At 35.9% G+C, this 19,478-nt stretch overlaps 1 protein-coding gene across 1 annotated transcript in view; it reads right to left on the reverse strand.

Moving 5' to 3' along the window:
- Positions 1-1,181: 1,181 nt before the first annotated feature.
- Positions 1,182-19,478, reverse strand: part of PRDM5 (PR/SET domain 5) — a 233,986-nt gene continuing 215,689 nt past the window's right edge. Inside the window, 1 exon segment of the mRNA XM_017859310.1 lies at positions 1,182-4,542. Within this exon segment, the coding sequence (XP_017714799.1) occupies positions 4,378-4,542 (165 nt within the window). The 3' untranslated portion in view covers positions 1,182-4,377.

Below are 19,478 nucleotides of genomic sequence, written 5' to 3' on the forward strand. Positions count from 1 at the left end.
AAACTGATATTTTTTGAATTTTTTAAGTGTAGCTAATTCCTAGTAGGTCTACAGTTTCTCTTGTCAGGAGCAGTGATACTTTGTTTGAACTGTTTTGCATTGATTTAGATGATCAAGCTTAAGTGGTCCTATATCCTTTCTTAATTGTAAACATATGCATTATTGACATAATTGAACATCTTAGTTTCCTCCTACCATGTAATATGCAAAGGTGGCATGGGTTCAAGGACTAAGACCTTATTCTAATTGGCTAAAAGTTTGCATGATTAGGAAACTAAACATGCTAATCAAATATTTAGGTAACTAAATATATTTTTTAATTTCAGGAAACTAAATATTATATATTTTCTAACTAAATATGAACGTTTGTTTCAGTATTGTGTTAAGAATTTTTTTCAAAGGAAGAAAAGGAATTTGGACACTGGATCAGCAGTACTATTTTAGTATATAAGATAGCTGTTACATTCCAGACTATTTCCTGGGCTTAGAATATCTAGAATATTTTAACATGCCCACAATGAAAGTTTCAGAGTTAATTTTTTATTCTGTCATACAACAAATTAACAATGTGTGGGGTGATAATACAGTTTTAGGCCCAAGCTAGCTAAGGCTATGAGTCAGCTCCAAAGAACTAGTGCCTCAGCTGATTCTGAAAAATCAAAGTTAAATGAATGCATAATTTCTAAATCCATTATTCAAATGATTATTTTTTGTCTCAAGAAAATCTCACAAGATTGGGGCAACATCAAAATGATAAACATAACTTTTAAAAAAAGGAATACCTGAAACATTTGCCATAACTTTTATTACCCATAAATTATATTTGTGAACATCAAGTTATTTTTACGTAAGATGCTACTACATCAGGTTTCACTTATTCTTAGTTATCAGGTTTCATTCATTCTTAGTGATGTTCCTTTACACATTGTTCTCTGAATAACCAGGAATGAGAAGAGAGGCAAGGAAAATGTTGTCTCTTATAGCCCTGAGGCCAACTTGGCTCAACTTCAGAGGTACTTTGCAGATTGAAAACACTTGGATGTATAAAGTATAAAAGCATGAGGTCTGGAGGTAATGGCAATTACAGTTCTTTCATTCATCAAAAACAACTTTAAAGCATTCATTTGGATTTTACCATAGTACTATAGTTCTATAGTAAAATAAAATGCTAACATCAAGTCTGGTAGTGATTTATATAGATTTATTATAGATTTATAATAAAATAAAAATGCTATTGGAATTCTATATTTACACATGCTCCATTTATATACACGCAAACAAATGTCAATATTAATGGTAAAATTTTAGGGTTTTAAAGAGGCACATTTCCTCCTACCTACCTACTTCCATATATTCATTAAGATAAGTTTTCATAAGCAACATTTAGATTTGTGAAGGAAAAAAAATGAATATTTCTAGTACCTATCCTCTTTCCTTTCAGGCTTTTGTTTGAGAAAAGAAGCAGCACATAAAATCTAAAACAGAAACTAAGGCTGTAAGACCTTCTATAATACATGTTCACACTCATGCATGAGTTGACTGCAATAGGTCAGAAGATATTTGAGCAAAGTAATGCACTTACATGTATATGCACTGCATATAAGTGATACTCTTCAGACACACACACACACACACAGACACACACACTCACGTTTCTTGAAAGCAACATGTTAACTATACTATGTAACCCCAGGAATGTATTGTCAAGAATACTTTTATGGTGCAACTGCTGATTATAATTAACCAATAAATACCTCTATATAGCCAACAACACACCATGAAAAGGAAAACAAAAGCCAGTTATTGTGAAACAAAGACAAATTAAAGATACACAAACATGTTGAGTGTTAATATACGAAGAAGACAGTTATTATAAAAGGGTAAGTGAACCCACCTACATTATTGAACGTCTCTTAAATTTACTTAGCCAATTTCTAAGTCTCAATTACTTAGACTTTATAGGCACCCAAGAGTCTGGTCTTTTCGCAAGAAAATACCCCAGCCAAAATCTTTCACAGCAGGAAACAAAAGACATTTCAAAGTAGATACCTGCACTTCAGCTTGTCTGTAAGACTTTTCCTCTATGATTATCTACACTTTCAATTGATCAATCATGCCTAGTCTCTTTTTTTGGTTATTACTAAGTAATTTAAAAGTTTTAGCAAGCAAATGCTAATATATCTGAAACTATCCATGAATACTTGTCTTTTGGATAAAAATTACAGCAAAATTACAGCATACAAATAGTCTTCTAAGGCCTTATTTTGGTTTCAGTCCTCTGAAGAGACAGTGGTATACCAGTCTCTGGCATAGGTCCTTCTACACCATTTTCTAAAGATTTCCTTGTCTATAAACCTTCAGCAGGATAAAGCCCAGCACCTTTTCCCTGTCCATTTACTCCACAGCATAGCAACACCACCGTTTTCAGGGTAATTTCCCCAGCAGCCATGTGAACTGTGACTTGCTGAGATTACACAAAATTGGTATTTGGACTCCTTTCAAGTTTTACATTCATCACATAATCGGGATATAAAGCATCCCATATAGAGAAAGCAGCATTCAAAGGAATATACAGGATGTGTTTAAATAATACACATTACCAAATTTTACAGCTTTTTTATATTCAGATGATACTAAACACACTATCATGTTAAAATGAAAACACTTTAGATCTAAAAATATATTGTTGAAACAAATGATATAGTGAGAAACAAGACCAAAATTTATTTTATAAAATACAGTCTATAATTTCAGATACAAAATACTACATATAACTATACTTAAATATCTTCTAAATTATAATTTTAGGATTTATATTTTTAAAAGTTATCTCTTCTGAGTTTCAAATTTAGCATTTTACAACATTCAAATGTCTACATTGAATCTTTATGTTTCTTTTTAAAACTGGAATTGGGCGTGAATACAATTCTAAAATGAGATTCCTGAAGTCAAAGAACTGTGTCTCAGAGAACCTTTCTCCTTAACTCATTAGAACCAAATAACTACCTTAAAACTACACTTCCTTTCTTTCAACTGGGCTTCAGTTAGAGAGGTTCATGAGTTGGGCTTCATTTTAATGTTTTTCTGGTTTTTGGATATTCCTCTAGGTTATTTTGACATCACTATTACATTGTATCATATCATCTCTCCAAACAAGCTGTTCATTATATGTTGCTGTCAAGTATTCTGCTGAAATATAACCTTCTAAAGGAAGAAATTATGCTTCTTGCTTCAATTTCCCTTAAGCATCAGTGACAATTTCAATCATAACAATTGCCAGGTTTGTACTTTGTATTCTGGATTCCTAATTATATGGGATGATTGAAGGTAATTCAAAAGTGTTTCAGAATTACCTACTGCCAAGATTCTGGAAAATGTCTTTTGCAAAATGGAATGTTAATGCTCTGAGGACTGTATCTGCACTAACACGTTCTGTGCACTTTTATGGAAGGAGAGTGGAAAGGGCTGTGTTCATCATAACTAATGTGGAAATGCCACTATTGTTCTGCCACTCTGTCAGCAAACACGGATAATCTATTTGGTTTCTATTTTTAATTATATATATTGCTATACTGTTAATGTCTAAAGCCAAATGGTCTAAATTCAAGAGGGGTTGCCTGATGAATATTTAAATGTGATGGTCATTTTTGTGTAGAATTTATAAAAGTATTCCAGACTATGAATGTTTGCATCTGAATGATGAGAGTAAATAATGTTTCCTAAGAATTCTCTAAAATAAGCAATATTTTAATAGATGTTTTAGTTATCAAACATCTCTTTATTTTAAACTCATTTGTTGCACAGAGCTATTAGTTAAGCTCAACTCTTGGTTTGTCTTATAAAATAGCAAGTATTTATTTTCCTATCAAACTTGAGTCTTTGATAACTTTTTTTTACCCTAATCTGCAAAGAAATAGTTGGATATCTTGATTTATTTCTATTTAAATTGGTAAAACCAGCTGCAACAACTGGTATTTGCAAGTGAGTGCGCACACACAGACACATACAGACATACAGACACACAAAGAATAACAATAAAATGAAAAGGCCTATTAGGGAAGTATATTAATGAACTTCATTAAAGAGGGATGGCCAAGAAAGAGGGCCATAACTCCTTTCTCCATTTTTATAAGACGGAGCACAAGTTGCATTTTGCAAGGCTATGAAGTTGTATTTTTTTTCCATTTATACCATTTCTTGGTAAAAGTAAGACTTTTTTTGGTTGTATACACATCTACAGACTCTAAATGTAGGCAAATAAGAACTATGAGACCAGTAAGTCACTTTTGGCTACTTCTGTTATGCTGATCAGGTGAGAAAAATCTGGGATTCATATTAGGAGCCCTTCTGAATAGTTTAATTCCTTTACAGCCCCCATTAGCTGTCAGCTACACCATGGATATTGTCCATGTGCACTTTGAGGTAGTCATTCCTTGTAAACTTCTTATGGCAAAACTGGCATTCTGCCAGTGGACGATTGGGATTATGAGTCATCTTGTGTCGAATCAGCATTTTCTTCAGGCTAAAAGCCAAGTCACAAACCTAGAAAAGACCCAAAGACCAACCATATTATACTGAAAAACCTGAAGATACAACAATTTATCATTTATACAATACACATTATGCAAATTCCTACTATCAAGTATGCAGTAACAGGCATAAAAACAAAAAGCACTCTTGGAATAAACAAAATTTAACACCCACACTATTGGGCCAAGAAAATTAATAAGAGTTACTGCATTTAGTCGGTGTCCTTTGTACCCCAATCACCCTTCCCTTTTCCCAGCTGCCGGATTTAAACATCTCCAGAGAAACAACTCCCTGGCAACAATCCCTTTCTTATCCTAATGGAATGTATTTGCCATTTCATATTAAACTATTTAAGCAAAATGCTTTATGGTCTAGATGGCATCTCTCTCTATAACATAAATGGCATAAGACATTTCTCACCAGTGATCCCTTCAGTTTAGTACCACTTGTGAAATAAAAAGCTAATGCTGCTTTAAGTATCATAAGCAGAAATTTATTACTCACTGTTTCTTTTCTTTATTTCTTATTATATACACTTTGTTTAACTAAGGAAGGTAACAAGTTTATTTTACATGAGCTCTGCCACATTCCCACCTGGCTCAACATGCATTAAACAGCCCCATAACTAAAAATATTAACACAGAAAATGCAAGGCACAACTATCCAAGTTATAAAAAAAGATGGAATTTAAAGTTCGATATTATTCACAAAAATTCCACTGACGTGAAACTCTTCAAAACCATATCCGTTGTGAAATAAGACATGTTAAATAATGTGAAAACACCATGAAAAATATAATGAGAGAGGAAATGGCTTGTAAAAATACTGTAAAGAAAGCTGGAGTTTTAAATGAGGTTAGGCTTGGGAAAATCTTACAGTAAAACAAAATGAAAGAAAACAAAAAACCTTTGCCCTTTTTCTTTATGGAGGAAAGAAGATTTACACTCACAGCAATAAGAAACCCAGAAAGGCTCAGGGCCCTAATTGGGTAAGGAGGGGGTAATCCAATAATAATGAATTTTGACACAGAAGTTGCAGCATAGTGTGGTATAAAGAAAATAAGCTTTAGAGTCTGATCACTTTCTAAGGAAGCCTGCTCTGACCTCCCAATTTAAAACTGAAGCCTGTTGTCCTTTCTGGATTCTCTTTACTCTGTTCAAATTTACTTTTTACATAGTACCCATCACTTTCTGTCCCACTGTAATTTACCTACTCTCTTGTTTAGTGTCTCTCTCTGCTCACTAGAGTCTCAGCAACATGAGAGCAGGGATCTTCATATATTTTATTCCCTTATGTACCCTAAAGGGTACAACAATTTTTGTAGAGTAAGCACTCAATAAGTATCTGTTGAAGAACCACCTCGAGTTTGAATTCGGACTCTACTATTTACTAAGGAAATTAAATGGACCAAGTATGCCTTTTAACTTTAGTTCCCTCACCTGTAAAATGACAATGTACTTACCTCGCTGGATTATTAAGATTAAATAAAATACTCTGTGTAAATAAGGGCTATACTGTAGACACTCAATAAATGTCAGTGCACATTTTTTTTCTCTTTCATCTTCCTCAGCAGATTGGAAAGAATAGACAAATGTTAACGAGAGGGAGGCAAGGTCAGCACAAGTGGAATACAAAGAAAACACCTCTGTTCCAAAGAGTGGCAGTTCCCTGGAATATACAAGTGACTTTGCAAACAAACAATTTCTCAAAACAAATACAATGCAGCCAGTTCATCTCAGGAAATGACACTTTTCTTTTGGAATAGCTTGTAAGCATAAGGTTTGTAACTCAATACCTTTGAGGCAACTGTAAAACAAAGCCATGTCCATGTCGCAAAATCAGAGGAAAAGGGTAAAGACCCAGGAAACATGCAACAGCATAACATATGATGGCAGACTGTAAAGTATATAAATTATAATAATCAATATAAAAGTATTAAGTACCCTTATTAAAAGATAAGGTTCAATTAGGGTAAAAAGCAAACTGCAAACACACACATACTGTACTTAAGAAATACGGTTACAAAATAATAACACACACACAAACACTATTTTCAAAGAGGGATTAACATGTGCATAAAACTATATAAAATGAGGCTGATAGAGTGTAATGGATACTAAGTAGTACTCCCTCAAAAGAATCTTGGCGAGACAGAGAGACAGCAAGCCTTTGAAGAACCAGGAGTATCACTTGTATGAATGTCTCCTAGTCAAAGATTTATATACAGGATGCTCATACAGACTCATATATAAAAGTGAAAATTACAAACGACTTACTTGGCCAATTAAAGTTAATAAGCATAATCATTTTGATATAATCAGACTCAGAAATATTTTTCAGTTGTTAAAAATATTACTCTTTTTTTTGAGTCAAGATGTCGCTCTGTTGCCCAGGCTGGAGTGCAGTGGCACAATTTTGGCTCACTGCAGCCTTGACCTCCCTGGACTCACATCTTAGCCTCTGGAGTAGCTGGGACTACAGGCAGATGCCACCATGCCCAGCTAATTTTTTTTTTTTTTTTTTTTTTTTTTTTTTTTTTTTTTTGTATTTTTTAGCTATGAGATTTTACCACGTTGCTCAGGCTGATCTCCAACTCCTGGGCTCAAGCAATCCTCTTGCCTCAGTCTCCTAAAGTGCTGGGAAAACAGACGTGAGCTATCACGTCCAGCCAAGATAGTAATTTCAAAAATACTTAAAGGCAAGAAGAAACATAAAGAAAGGAAAGCAGAATAATAAGATCAATGCAATTTAGTCTACAATATTGAAATAAAAATTATAACTGTATCCATATTAATAAGTATATGAAGGAAATGTCAACAGATTAATATTAGCTGACATCAGTTGGAAAACTGGGGATCTTTTTTTGGTCTTCTTATTAAAAGTACATTTTATAATCAGGAAGTATTATTTTGGAATGAAAAAATGCAGTTAGTTGGGTGATGGTTCCATGTTCACTTAGCAGCAAGTCCACTCACATCAGACTTCTGCCTTGGACTTCTTAACTCTCCCCACAGCTCTCTGAAATGTTATGGATGATCTCTACATTGCTAAATCCTGGCACTTTTGAGCCCTCATTTAACATGAATTCTTAGCATTATTTGACATACATGACCACTTTCCCCTGTCATTCCTTTAGTTTCTATAATGACCTACTCTCCTTGTTTTCCTTCTAACTATCTGGCCTTTTATTCCCTTTTGTTTTCTGGAATAGGCTCTTCCTCCATCCTAAGTAAGTAAGTCAGGATTTCAGTGCCCAATCCTTGGCTTTCTTCTCCATTCACTAGGTATTTTCTCCTCTGGTATCTCAATCGTATTCATACCTTTTGTTACCACATATATGGAGATTACTAGCAAGTAATATTTTTAGTGCAGTCCCCCTTCTGATCTCAACAGTGGAGTACTTAACTGACCACTTGGATAGTTCACTGGTACTCCAAACTTCCTATGTCTAAAACTGAACTCAGAATTCTTGTCTCTCAAACCTAAGTCTCAAAAAATGGTCTGACCCTCCATCTGGTTTGACTGTAAATGTGGCAATTAACCTTCACCCAATGTCTCACTCTCCTCATCTGATCCAATCAATTACAAAGTTCTACCAGCTCTTCTTTGCACATCTTTCTCAAAGACATGAAGGCATCTAATCGTCTCCATGTCCACTGCCACCACCTTAGTCAGAGACACTGTTTACTCAGACCAGTGCTTCTCTCTCACTAAGAAAATGTTTCAGCATGCAAGTGTAGTATCTGTATTTTTAAATAAAACATACACATGCACTACTGTTTTTATATATTATATTAAAGACAGACAAATTTTGATGATAAAGGCAAAATAAATATTTTAATGGTAATTTAATATTTATGGCTTTATATTTTCACTAGGTAAGATTTTAAGATGGGATACATATTTAGGGCTGGAGTCATCCTTAACAAATGTAAAGGCAAGATGTCTCCTTAATAATTTCCATTTTTGGCTTACTTCTCATCACATATGATGATGTCATTATATTTTATCTCAAATTGCTACTGACTAGTAGTATTAACTCTGCTTTCTTTTCATTATCTTCTGTTTGTATCATTAGTATTATTTTCAATCCGTATTTCTGTACAGGCTTCTTTTAGCCACTTGTTCATTTTGTAAGCATTACTTTATTTAAAAACAGATAATATAATCCATATCTCTGTTAACCTAAGAGACACAAATTGCAATCCTAAGAGTGCACTGAAAGCAAACAAGTGCCTCGGGACTGTCAGCCAACCAGCACCAACGTGGAATTGACATTCTTCCCTTTGATCACACGTGTTACTGCACCTCAGAAGAGACCAGCCAGCAGTGCCCAAGCCAGGGCGCCAAAGTTAAATCTTCTGTTTAATGATAATAAAATTTAATTGTGTTCCTGTTTTTAAAATAGCCACATACAAAAAGTACTTAGGAATACATCTAACCAAGGAGGTGTTCTACTTTACAAGTAGAACTACAGAACACTGCTGAAAGAAATCACAGATTATACAAACAAATGGGAAAATATTCCATGCTCAGAGATTGGAAGAATCAATATCATCAAAATGGCCATACTGCTCAAAGCAATCTACAGATTCAATGCCGTTACTATCAAATATCAAACAACCAGTATCATTTTCCACAGAACTAGAAAAAAATATTCTAAAATTTATACAGAACCAAAAAAAAAAAAAAAGCCCAAATAGCCAAAGCAATCCGAAGCAAAAAGAACAAAGCTGGAGGTATCACATTACCCAATTTCAAACTATAAGGCTACAGTAACCAAAACAGTAGGATACTAGTACAGAATCAGACACATATACCAATGCAACAGAATAGAGAAGCCAAAAATAAAGTCACACACCTACAGCCATCTGATCTTTGACAAGGGTGACAAAAAATAAGAAATAGGGAAAGGGCTCCCTATTCAATAAACACCTATTGAATAAGCACTGGGATACTGGCAAGCCATATGCAGACAAATGACACTGGATCCCTACCTTTTAACATATACAAAAATTAACTTTAAGATGAATTAAAGATTTAAATGTAAGAGCTCAAAACTATAAAAATCCTAGAAGAAAACCTAGGAAACACCATTCTGGACAGAAGTCTTGGGAAATAATTTATGACTAAATTCTCAGAAGCAATTGCAACAAAACAAAAGATTCACAAGTGAAACCTAATAAAACTAAAGAGCTTCTGCATAGCAAAACTATCCATAAAATTGACAACTGACAGAATGAGAGAAAAATATTCACAAACTGTGTATCCAATAGTTCTAATATCCAGAATCTGTAAGGAAATTAAACAGTTGAATAAGCAAGAAACAACCCCATTTAAAAATGCAACTGTAGTATCTGTATTTTTAAATAAAACATACATTTGCACTACTGTATTTATATATTATTGTAAGAGACATTCACAAACACTTCTCAAAAGAAGACATATAAGTGGACACAAACATGAAAAAATGCTCATCATCACTGATCATTAGATAAATGCATATCAAAACCACAATGAGATATCATCTCACACTAGTCAAAATGGCTATTGTTAAGAAGTCAGCCAGGAACGGTGGCTCACACCTGTAATCCCAGCACTTTGGAGGGCCAAGAAGGGCAGATCACCTAAGGTCAGGAGTTCGAGACCAGCCTGACCAATATGGAGAAACCCTGTCTCTACTAAAAATACAAAAATTACTGGGTGTGGTGGCGGGTGGCTGTAGTCCCAGCTATTGAGGAGGCTGAGACAGAAGAATTGCTTGAACCCGGGAGGCGGAGGTTGCAGTGAGCTGAGATCGTGCCACTGCATTCCAGCCTGGGCGACAGAGTGAGACTCTGTTTCAACAAAAACAAAAACAAAAACAAAAAAACAAAAAAAGAAGTAGAAAATACAACAGATGCTGGTGAGGCTGCAGAGAAAAGGGAATGCTTATACATTGTTGGAGGGAATATGAATTAGTTCAGCCATTGTGAAAAACAGTCTGGAGATTTCTAAAAGAACTTAAAACAGAACTACCCTTCAACCTAGTAATCCCATTCATTACTGGGTATTCATGCAAAAGAAAACAAATCATTCTACCAAGAAGACATACGCACTTGCATGTTCACTGCAGAACTATTCACAATAGCAGAGACATGGAATCAACCTAGGTGCCATGAACAGTGGACTGAATAAAGAAAATGTGGTGCATATACACCATGGAATACTATGCAGCTATAAAAAAATAATGAAATCATGTCCTTTGTAGCAACATGGATGCAGCTGGGGGCCACTATCCTAAGTGAATTAATGCAGGAACAGAAAACCAAACACTGCATATTCTCTCTTTTAAGTGGGAGCTAAACATTGACATAAAGGTGGTAACTAACAATAGAGACTGGGGACTAGTAGAGCAAGGAAGGAGGGGAGGAGGCAAGGGTAGAAAAACTACTGGGTACTATGCTCAGTACCTGGCTGATGGGATCATTCACACCTCAAAACTTCAGCATCATGCAATATAACCATGTACAACAAACCTGCAAATGTACTCTCTGAATCTCAAAGAGAAGTTGAAAAAAAAAATGGGACTCGAAGTGGTAATTTTTTCTTCCCATATTCCAATGGATGTCGTGTATGCCTGCTTCAATGTACATCTCGTCACTCTGAAAACTAAAGCCTAGATTATTGCAACAGTAAGCTTCAATCATCCTCAGATAGAGGTGGTACAACTTCCCCTCTCTGCAGGAAATGTTTGGAATTGTGGGGGGTATCTCACTGTCTCCACAAATGGGGAATATTACTTGCATTCTGCATAGGGGCAAGCATGCAAGTAATGCCCTCTAATGTGCAGGACACGATCATACAGGCCAAAAGTAACCCACTGCTAAATACTATCTGAATCTTCCTGCATTCCTCCTCCTCCCCTCCAGTCCATGCTCCACATTACAATTGAAATGACTTTTTGAAAACACAATGTCACAATATTACCTAAAATTATTCCATGGTTTTTCGCTGCTTGTAGGGTAATCACTGAGCTCTCACCAAACCAAATAGGCCTCCTGCAGGTTCTTGAAGATATCACTGGGGTTCCTGCCTCAGAACTTTCTCACTTCTCTTTACTCAGCTTACTCTTACTCATCCTTAGGAAGCCCACGTGACTCATCTGCCGGCTGATGGTCTCTGTTAAATGCTCTCATAGCAGCCTTTACTTTTCCTTCATGACACTTTCCTCAAGTGTCATTCATGATTCGTGTTATTTTTTTATGTCTGTCACCTTGCTAAACTAAGGAACATGAGGGCAAGAGTAGCCACTACATAAATATTTCTTGAATTAAAGAAACAAATAATGGTTGATAGATTCACTGATCGATTGACTGACTGAATCTCTATAGGCAGTATAAGTATCCCCAAAGACTGCAGAATCATCCTGGAGAAACTGAAGACAGTATCTATGGAGAGTACTTTCAAGTGAAAGAAATGCTAAATTGTTTTTATAAGTATATATTAAAATTCATAGTCATAAAGAAGATCGATTATAACATTTATCCCCCGTGTTCTATTTCTCTCGCCCCTTCTCCAAACCCAATGTCAACATAAAAAACTGATACCAAATTCTTCAATGGCTCCTTATTAGATTCACAATACCTTTCTTAACATGGCTGCAAAGCCTCCAATTCTCTTTTTTACTTCACCCTGCACCCCTCTCTTTCTCTCACTGTGCTCCAGTTTCACCAGCCTTCTCCTTCCCCCATGCCCATTCCCAGCCTCAATTCATGCTTTTCCTCTCCTGAGATGCTCTTTTCCCCATAGCTGACTCTTCTTATCTTTTAGGTTACTTAGAGTCACTTTCACAGAGAATTTTTCCCTAACTATTCATTTATAGCCTCATGGCTTTTTTCTGCCTTCTCTTTCCCAGTCTTTATCATGAATTGTAATTACATGTTAATTCATGTATTTGGTTTTTCGTTTTTGTTTTTCTCTGGAGACATGGTGTCTCTCTGTCACCCAGGCTGGAGTGCAGTGGTCTGATCATAGCTCACTGCAGCCTTGACTTCCTACGCTCAAGCAATCCTCCCACCTCAGACTTCTGAGTAGCTGAGACTACAATTGTGTGCCACCATGCCCAGCTAATTTTTTATTTATGTTTTTTGTAAATATGAAGTCTTGCGATGTTGCGCAGATGGGTCTTGAACTGCTGGGCTTCAGCGATCCTCCTGCCTAAGCCTCCCAAAGTGCTGGGATTACAGGCATGAGTCACCATGCCTGGTGTCATGTATTTGTTTAATGTTATACTCCATAAGAATGTGAGTTCTATGAGGGTGGGACATGGCATCTTCTACTATTTCATCCCAGTGCCCAGCACAGGGCCTAGGCTTAACTATCTTACAACTTTCACCATGTGCCAGGAGCCACTCTTAACAATTTCTAAATATTAACTTGTTCAATCCTCACAGTCACGCTTTTAAGTAGATACTAATGTTACCATTAAACCCATTTTACGGAAGAAAATGAAAACACAAAATGTTAACTAGGTTTCCCAGGTTCAAAGAACTAGGCAGTGTTTCCAGAATTTAAACCCAGACAGTCTGGGTTCAGAGTCTATCCTCCCTCCCAAGGGCCGACTATTACTAAAATATCTCATTTCAAACAGAGATATGTGAACTCACCCTACTTTTTCCATTTGCCTGGCTGACACCATTAACAAATATATTAAAAAACCACTGTGAGAATGTAAGAAAGGTTCTCAGACAGTTCAGCCTGCCACTGTGGTGGGAGGGATACAAAGTGCAAGTCCATTTGCACAGTTACCATGGGAAAATGAGAGCAACGGCAAGCTGGAAAAAATGGAAAGGAAGTTGAGCAAGATGCTGAAATCATTGATAATGGGTCTGAATTAAGGAAGTCCTAGAAGCTCCACACTGGAGATGAGATGGGAACAATCCAACAGCTTGCTGAATGAGAGCCAGAGTACAGGATTAAATATCAGGAGAGAGTACCTGATGTCACAGTTGTAAAGCTGACTAACCAGACATTAAAAGCTGTTTTCATGAACTTGAATGCAGTCAGTAAAAGACTCCAAATGATGCTCTGTATAAATCAGCCAAATGCAAGAACATTCATTTTACAAACAGGGGAGAGCAAAAACGAGTTCAAACAGTATAACACGGATGCTTCCTTTTCTTTCTACCTGTGATTCTTATCCAAACTTTCACCCTACTCCAACTTAGAAGTGTTATTAGCAAAATATTTATTCTTCCTCTAGACTGGAAGTAAACTGATTTTGTTTTAAAATAGAGTGAAATAAGATGTTTAACAGAAAGCACCTTGGGAAATTCTATACAAATATCTTCAGTTAACACATACTTATCACATATAATGTGCCTACCACTTCTTCTGGGAAGAAAATGACAAAGAACACACTGTATAGCCTTTGTGGAGTCCACATTATAAGTAGAAACATTTGTAAAGTCACGAGCATAGTACAAAGAGAGGAACAGAAGAGTGCAGTCCATGGCTTGGAGAGAAGAGGGCAGGCTTTAAGGAAAATGTGGCAGAAGGCCTGATCTGGAAGGATGCATGGAGGTTTATCATGTCCTAAGGGGGCGGGGATCATATGACAGGGAGAGGGAAGAAGATAGGCACAGGTACTGCGAGTGCGAAGAACATGTCTCAGTTGGGGAAGTGAAAAGAATTCACAGAAGCTAAAGATTAGATGTCACTAGAGAAATAAATTGAAAATAAATTAGAGTTGAAAGCTGGAAACAAATCCTGGAAATCATGGTAATCATAACAAGAGAGTGGAAGTATATTTTGTAAGTGGTGGGAATTCACTAAAGGATTCTAAATAGAGACTGAAACTAAAGTATAATTCAGTTAGCAAGCAAGAGAGTATGAAACTGGATCCAGGGAGGCCAGTACTATTGTTCCACTCCAGGCCAGAAATGATTTCAACATGAACAAAAGCAGGAGTTATTAATTCACTTATTTATCCATTCAAAATATTGAATGCTTCCCACATGCCAGGCACTGTTCTAGGCTTGAGGATCCAACAATAAATAATAAAGACAAAACCTTGTTGTCATGGAGCTTATAATAAATGATAAATAAGTTTATTAAACAAACAAATTTTTGGTAGATATAAGTGCCATGATGACAAATAATATAGAATGAGAGCTAAGGAAGTAATGGAGATAAGAGAGAAAGTAATCTGAGCAGAGATCTGAAAGAAGCACATGAGCAGGCCATGAAGAAACCTGGAGAAAGGTGTTCTAGGCAGAAGCAACAGCAGATGCAAAGGCCAAGATGTAGATGCAGGGTAGGTTCAATGTGTCCAAAGAAGGGTAAAGAGGCCATGTGACCAGAGTGAGGTGGAGGGTGCTGATGAAGTCAAAGAGAGCAGAGTGGGAGAGTGAGGGGGGCAGGTCATGTGAGGTCTTTCAGACCATGATAAAACTTGTTTTCACTCTAAATGAGATACACAGTCATGAGAAGGTTTGAGCAAATGAATACGATATTCACTTTACAAATATATAATCTGACTCAGGTTTTACGAAGATTACTCTACATGGCAAGTTTAGGAGAGACTGTTGGGAGCAAAGACAGAAAGAGAGAGCATGTAAAAAGATATTGCAATATTCCAGGAGACTGAGATAAAGCTGTGGAGTTATGAGAATTATTCAGACCCTGAACTTATTTTAATGTAGAACCAACTGGTTATGCTACTGGATTGGATGTGAGAGGGTGTGAGAGAATTAGAGAAATGAAGGTGACAATGAGAATTTACAGATGGTGGTATTTTTGAAAAACAGATAGAAGCAAAGGCAGGAATTACAGGGTCTGAGTGAAAGCCACATGGTAAACTGCTTAGAAAGACCTGGGTTTTGACCCTAGAATCTTTTCTTTTTTTTTTCCTTTTTTGAGACAGAGTCTTGTTCCCTTGCCCAAGCGGCACGATCTTGGCTCACTGCAACCTTGAACTCTAGAATCCTGACTTGCTGTGAACTGTAGGCAAGTCACTCAACCTCAATGAACCTCGATTGCTTCATATACATGCAAATAACACTTATATATTCCTGAGTTTTAGTGGAGATCAGAGAGAATATATGCAAACCGTGGATCTCTGTGCCTTTCCCATCACAAGACCTTAACTAGAATAGTGGCTATCATTCATGGCTTAGGGAAAAAGAGGTGTCCAACATGAGGCTCAGATATGTGATCTGGGTTATTTGGGGATGGTACAGTACTCAGAGATATGGGAAATGGAAAGGATCATGTTGACAGATTAAGAAAGCCGGGAGATCATGATTTCAGTTTGAAATACAAGACAGATGTCCTATAGGCAGTTGAAAATATCTGCCTAGGGTTCAAAAGAGAGACTTGGGCAGGAGAAAGAAAGATTTCAAAGTTATCACTATAGGCATGCTGGGCCATTTGCACAGCCTGGAATGACTGTGCCTAAGAGGTTAAAGTAGTATTAATGAGTGACGTGTCATTTGAGCAAAATTGTAAAAAACTGATTATATATGTATATATATATGTGTGTGTGTGTGTGTGTATATATATCCATTTTATCATGGTTACTCAATTTACCAACAAACTGGGTAACCATGATGAAATGAACAAATTTCTAGAAGCACACAGCAATTACCAAAACTGACTCATGAAGAAATAGAAAATTAAAAAGACCAATAAAGAGGTTGAATCAAATAAAAAACATACCAACAAGGAAAAGTCCAGGATCAGGTGGCTTCACTGATAAATTCTACCAAACATTTAAAGAAGAATTAACACCAATTCTGTAAGTCTTTCAAAAAGACAGAAGAGGAGGAAACATTCCCTAACTCATTGTGTAAGGCTAGCATCACCTTAATACCAAAGTCAGACAAAGATGCTATGAAAAAAGAAAACTGCAGATCAAAATCTCTTAAAATCTAGATGCAAAATCCTAAAACAAACAAACACGCAAAGTACTAATTGAATCTCAGAGCGCACTAAAAGGGTTCTAAACCATGACCAATGGGGATTTATCTCAGGACTCCGACAGTGGTTCAAATAAGAAAATCAAAGCAATATATTATACTAACAGAACAAAGGGGAAAAAACATAGTCATCTCAATTGATGTAGAAAAGGCATCTGACAAACTTCAACATCCTCTCTTGATTAAAAAAAAAAACACCTCAGGAAGGTAGGAGAAAAGGGAAATTTCTCAACAAAATAAAGGGCATTTATGAAAAACCCACCATATTCAATAGTGAAAGACTGAAAAAGAATGCCACATATAAGAGCTAAAACTACATTTTCCTTATACCACATATAAGAGATAAAACTACAAGATTCTTAGAGAAAAACAAACAAACAAACAACAACAACAACAACAACAACAACAACAAAAAAACAGAAGGACAAATCCCACAACCTTGGATTTGGCAATGAATTCTTAGATGTAACACCAAAAGCATGATCAAATAGAGAAAAAAATGCATAACGGGCACTTCATCAACATTAAAAGTCCTTATGCATCTCAAGATATTTTCAACAAAGTGAAAAGAAAACCTACAGAATGAAAAAAATATTTGCGTATCATATGTCTGATAAGAGCCTAATATCCAAACTTTAAAACCTCTTAAAACTCAACAACAAAAAGACAATACTATTTTAAAATGGGCAAAGGACTTGAAGAAACATTTCTCCAGAGAAGATACAGAAATGGTCAGGAAGCATATGGAAAGATGCTCACCACCATTAGTTCTTTGGGGAATGTAAATCAAAACTATAGTCAGATATGTCACACCCACCAATATGGGTAATTAAATAAAAAATAAGTGTTGGCAAGAATGCGGAGAAATTGGAATCCTTGTGCATTGCTGATGGAAATAAAAAATGGTATTGCTCCTGAGGAAAACAGTATGTTGGTTCCCAAAAAAAGTTAAACAGAATTACCAAATGCCTCAGCAATTCAATCCTAGGTATATACCCCAAACAATTGAAAACAGGTGCTGAAATACTTGTATGCCCATGTTCACCACAACACTATTCACAATAGTCATAAGGTAGAAAGAAGTGTCCATCAACAGATGAATGGATAAACAAATTGTGATATAGAAATATAATGGAACATCACCCAGCCATAAAAAGGAATGACCTACTGATACATCAGACAATGTGGATAAACCTTGAGAACATTATGCTCAATGAAAGAAGCCAGTCACAAAAGGTCACATATTGTATATTTCATTTATATGAAATATCTAGAATAGGTAAGTCTATAGAAGCGAAAGCAGATTGGTAGCTGCTAAGGGATGAGGGAAGTGGGGTGTAAATGTTTATTGGGTATGGAGTTTTATTTTGTGATGATGAAAATATTTTGGAGTTAGAGAGGTGGTGCTTGTACAACACAGTCAATATACTAAATGTCACTGAACTGTTCACATTAGAATGGTTAATTTTATATCATGTGAATTTCACCTCAATTAAAAAAATGCATCACCTGGGTAGGGTGACAGTGTGGAGAACACACACACTGGAGACTGGATGTAGATGAAACAGTGAAGGTCTGAGCTATGTGTTACAAGTAGAAATGAAAACTAAGAGAAATTAATGAATCTGAGAGCTCTTTAAGAGGGAGAGAGATTGGAGTGGGGTGGGAAAGGGTGACTTCCATCCCCAAAAAGTAGGTTAAGAGGACAAGATTTTGCAGCAAAGGCAGACAGTTCTCTACTGAGCAGTCTGCATTTCAGAAATGTTCAGGATGCACTTAAAAATATGGATCTCTACTCAGTAGATCAGTATGGGCTGCAAATGAAGATTTCGGAGTTTTAAACACATCATAGAAATAAATGGGATGGAAGCAGCTAGAAAAAAGTCAACTTGTAACATTGTAGTTTTAAAAAACATAGCATGACGTTTCAATTCACCTAAGGGAATATTCAACAAAAGCATTCAGCATAGATTAAAAGATGGGTTAAATGTGATGGTAGAAAGATGTCCATATGCAGATAGTATTTAATTTCTGGGCTGTATCAGTTATTTGTGCAGCAGTACAATTAAACCATCTAAATAGGGTTTGTCTTTATGAAAATGCTTCCAATAAAAGCAGCAATGACTTAAACTAATTGAAATCACTGAACTAGGACTGTAGCTCTGTTCAGTATAGAGCTTTATATGTGTGCGTTTTTTTCTCTACAACTGTTTCTTTCCTCAAAAGAAGTGTACTGTTAATAAAAGTATTTTTATGAGTATGCCCACTGGGAGTACATTGTTGCCTTAACCTTACCACTGAAGTTTCATGAAAGGACAAGGAAAACATCTTGTGTTTGTGAGTTTCCTTTCACATGGACTGCTTACCCTATGCTGTATCCATTGGGACATGATGATGGATGTAAGTTCTGGAATTTCCCTCAACATTTAAGCAGAATTCTGCACTGTGCCATATCACACTGTACAGCTTTAATGTTTTTTCTTACATTGATTCCCTAACATGTGTCGATTCTTTGTCAACTACCAATCCCACACAAAAGAACAGTGTTTTTTTTCCCCTAAATTGATCGATATTCAGATTAATTTTACTGTCAACAGTAGTATTCTTTTTCTTTCAGAAATAATGTATGCTATGTCAAATAATTCAATTTTAATTCAAATGTCATAAGCAGAAAACTTAGACAACCCTTAGTAACAGCATTATTTAACACAAAGGAGTTTATATGCATTTTGGAATTTTGTACATGTTTGGCTTTACCCAAGTAAATAATATGTATGAACAGTCGAATCTCCGGTTTAACTGTCATTAATCAGTAAAGATTTGGCCAGACACATGAAAGCTGCCTTAAATCATCATGCATTTACACCTTGGAAGAACAACACAACGGTATTAAAACAGGGTACAAGCACGTCTAAGAGAAAATCAGAATTTATTTGCTGCCAACAAACCAGATGAATAAAATGATTACAATGCAGCTACATGTATTAT

The sequence above is a fragment of the Rhinopithecus bieti genome, unplaced genomic scaffold (assembly GCF_001698545.2).
Source record: "Rhinopithecus bieti isolate Rb0 unplaced genomic scaffold, ASM169854v2 scaffold_48387, whole genome shotgun sequence".
Classification (NCBI taxonomy): Eukaryota; Metazoa; Chordata; class Mammalia; order Primates; family Cercopithecidae; genus Rhinopithecus; species Rhinopithecus bieti.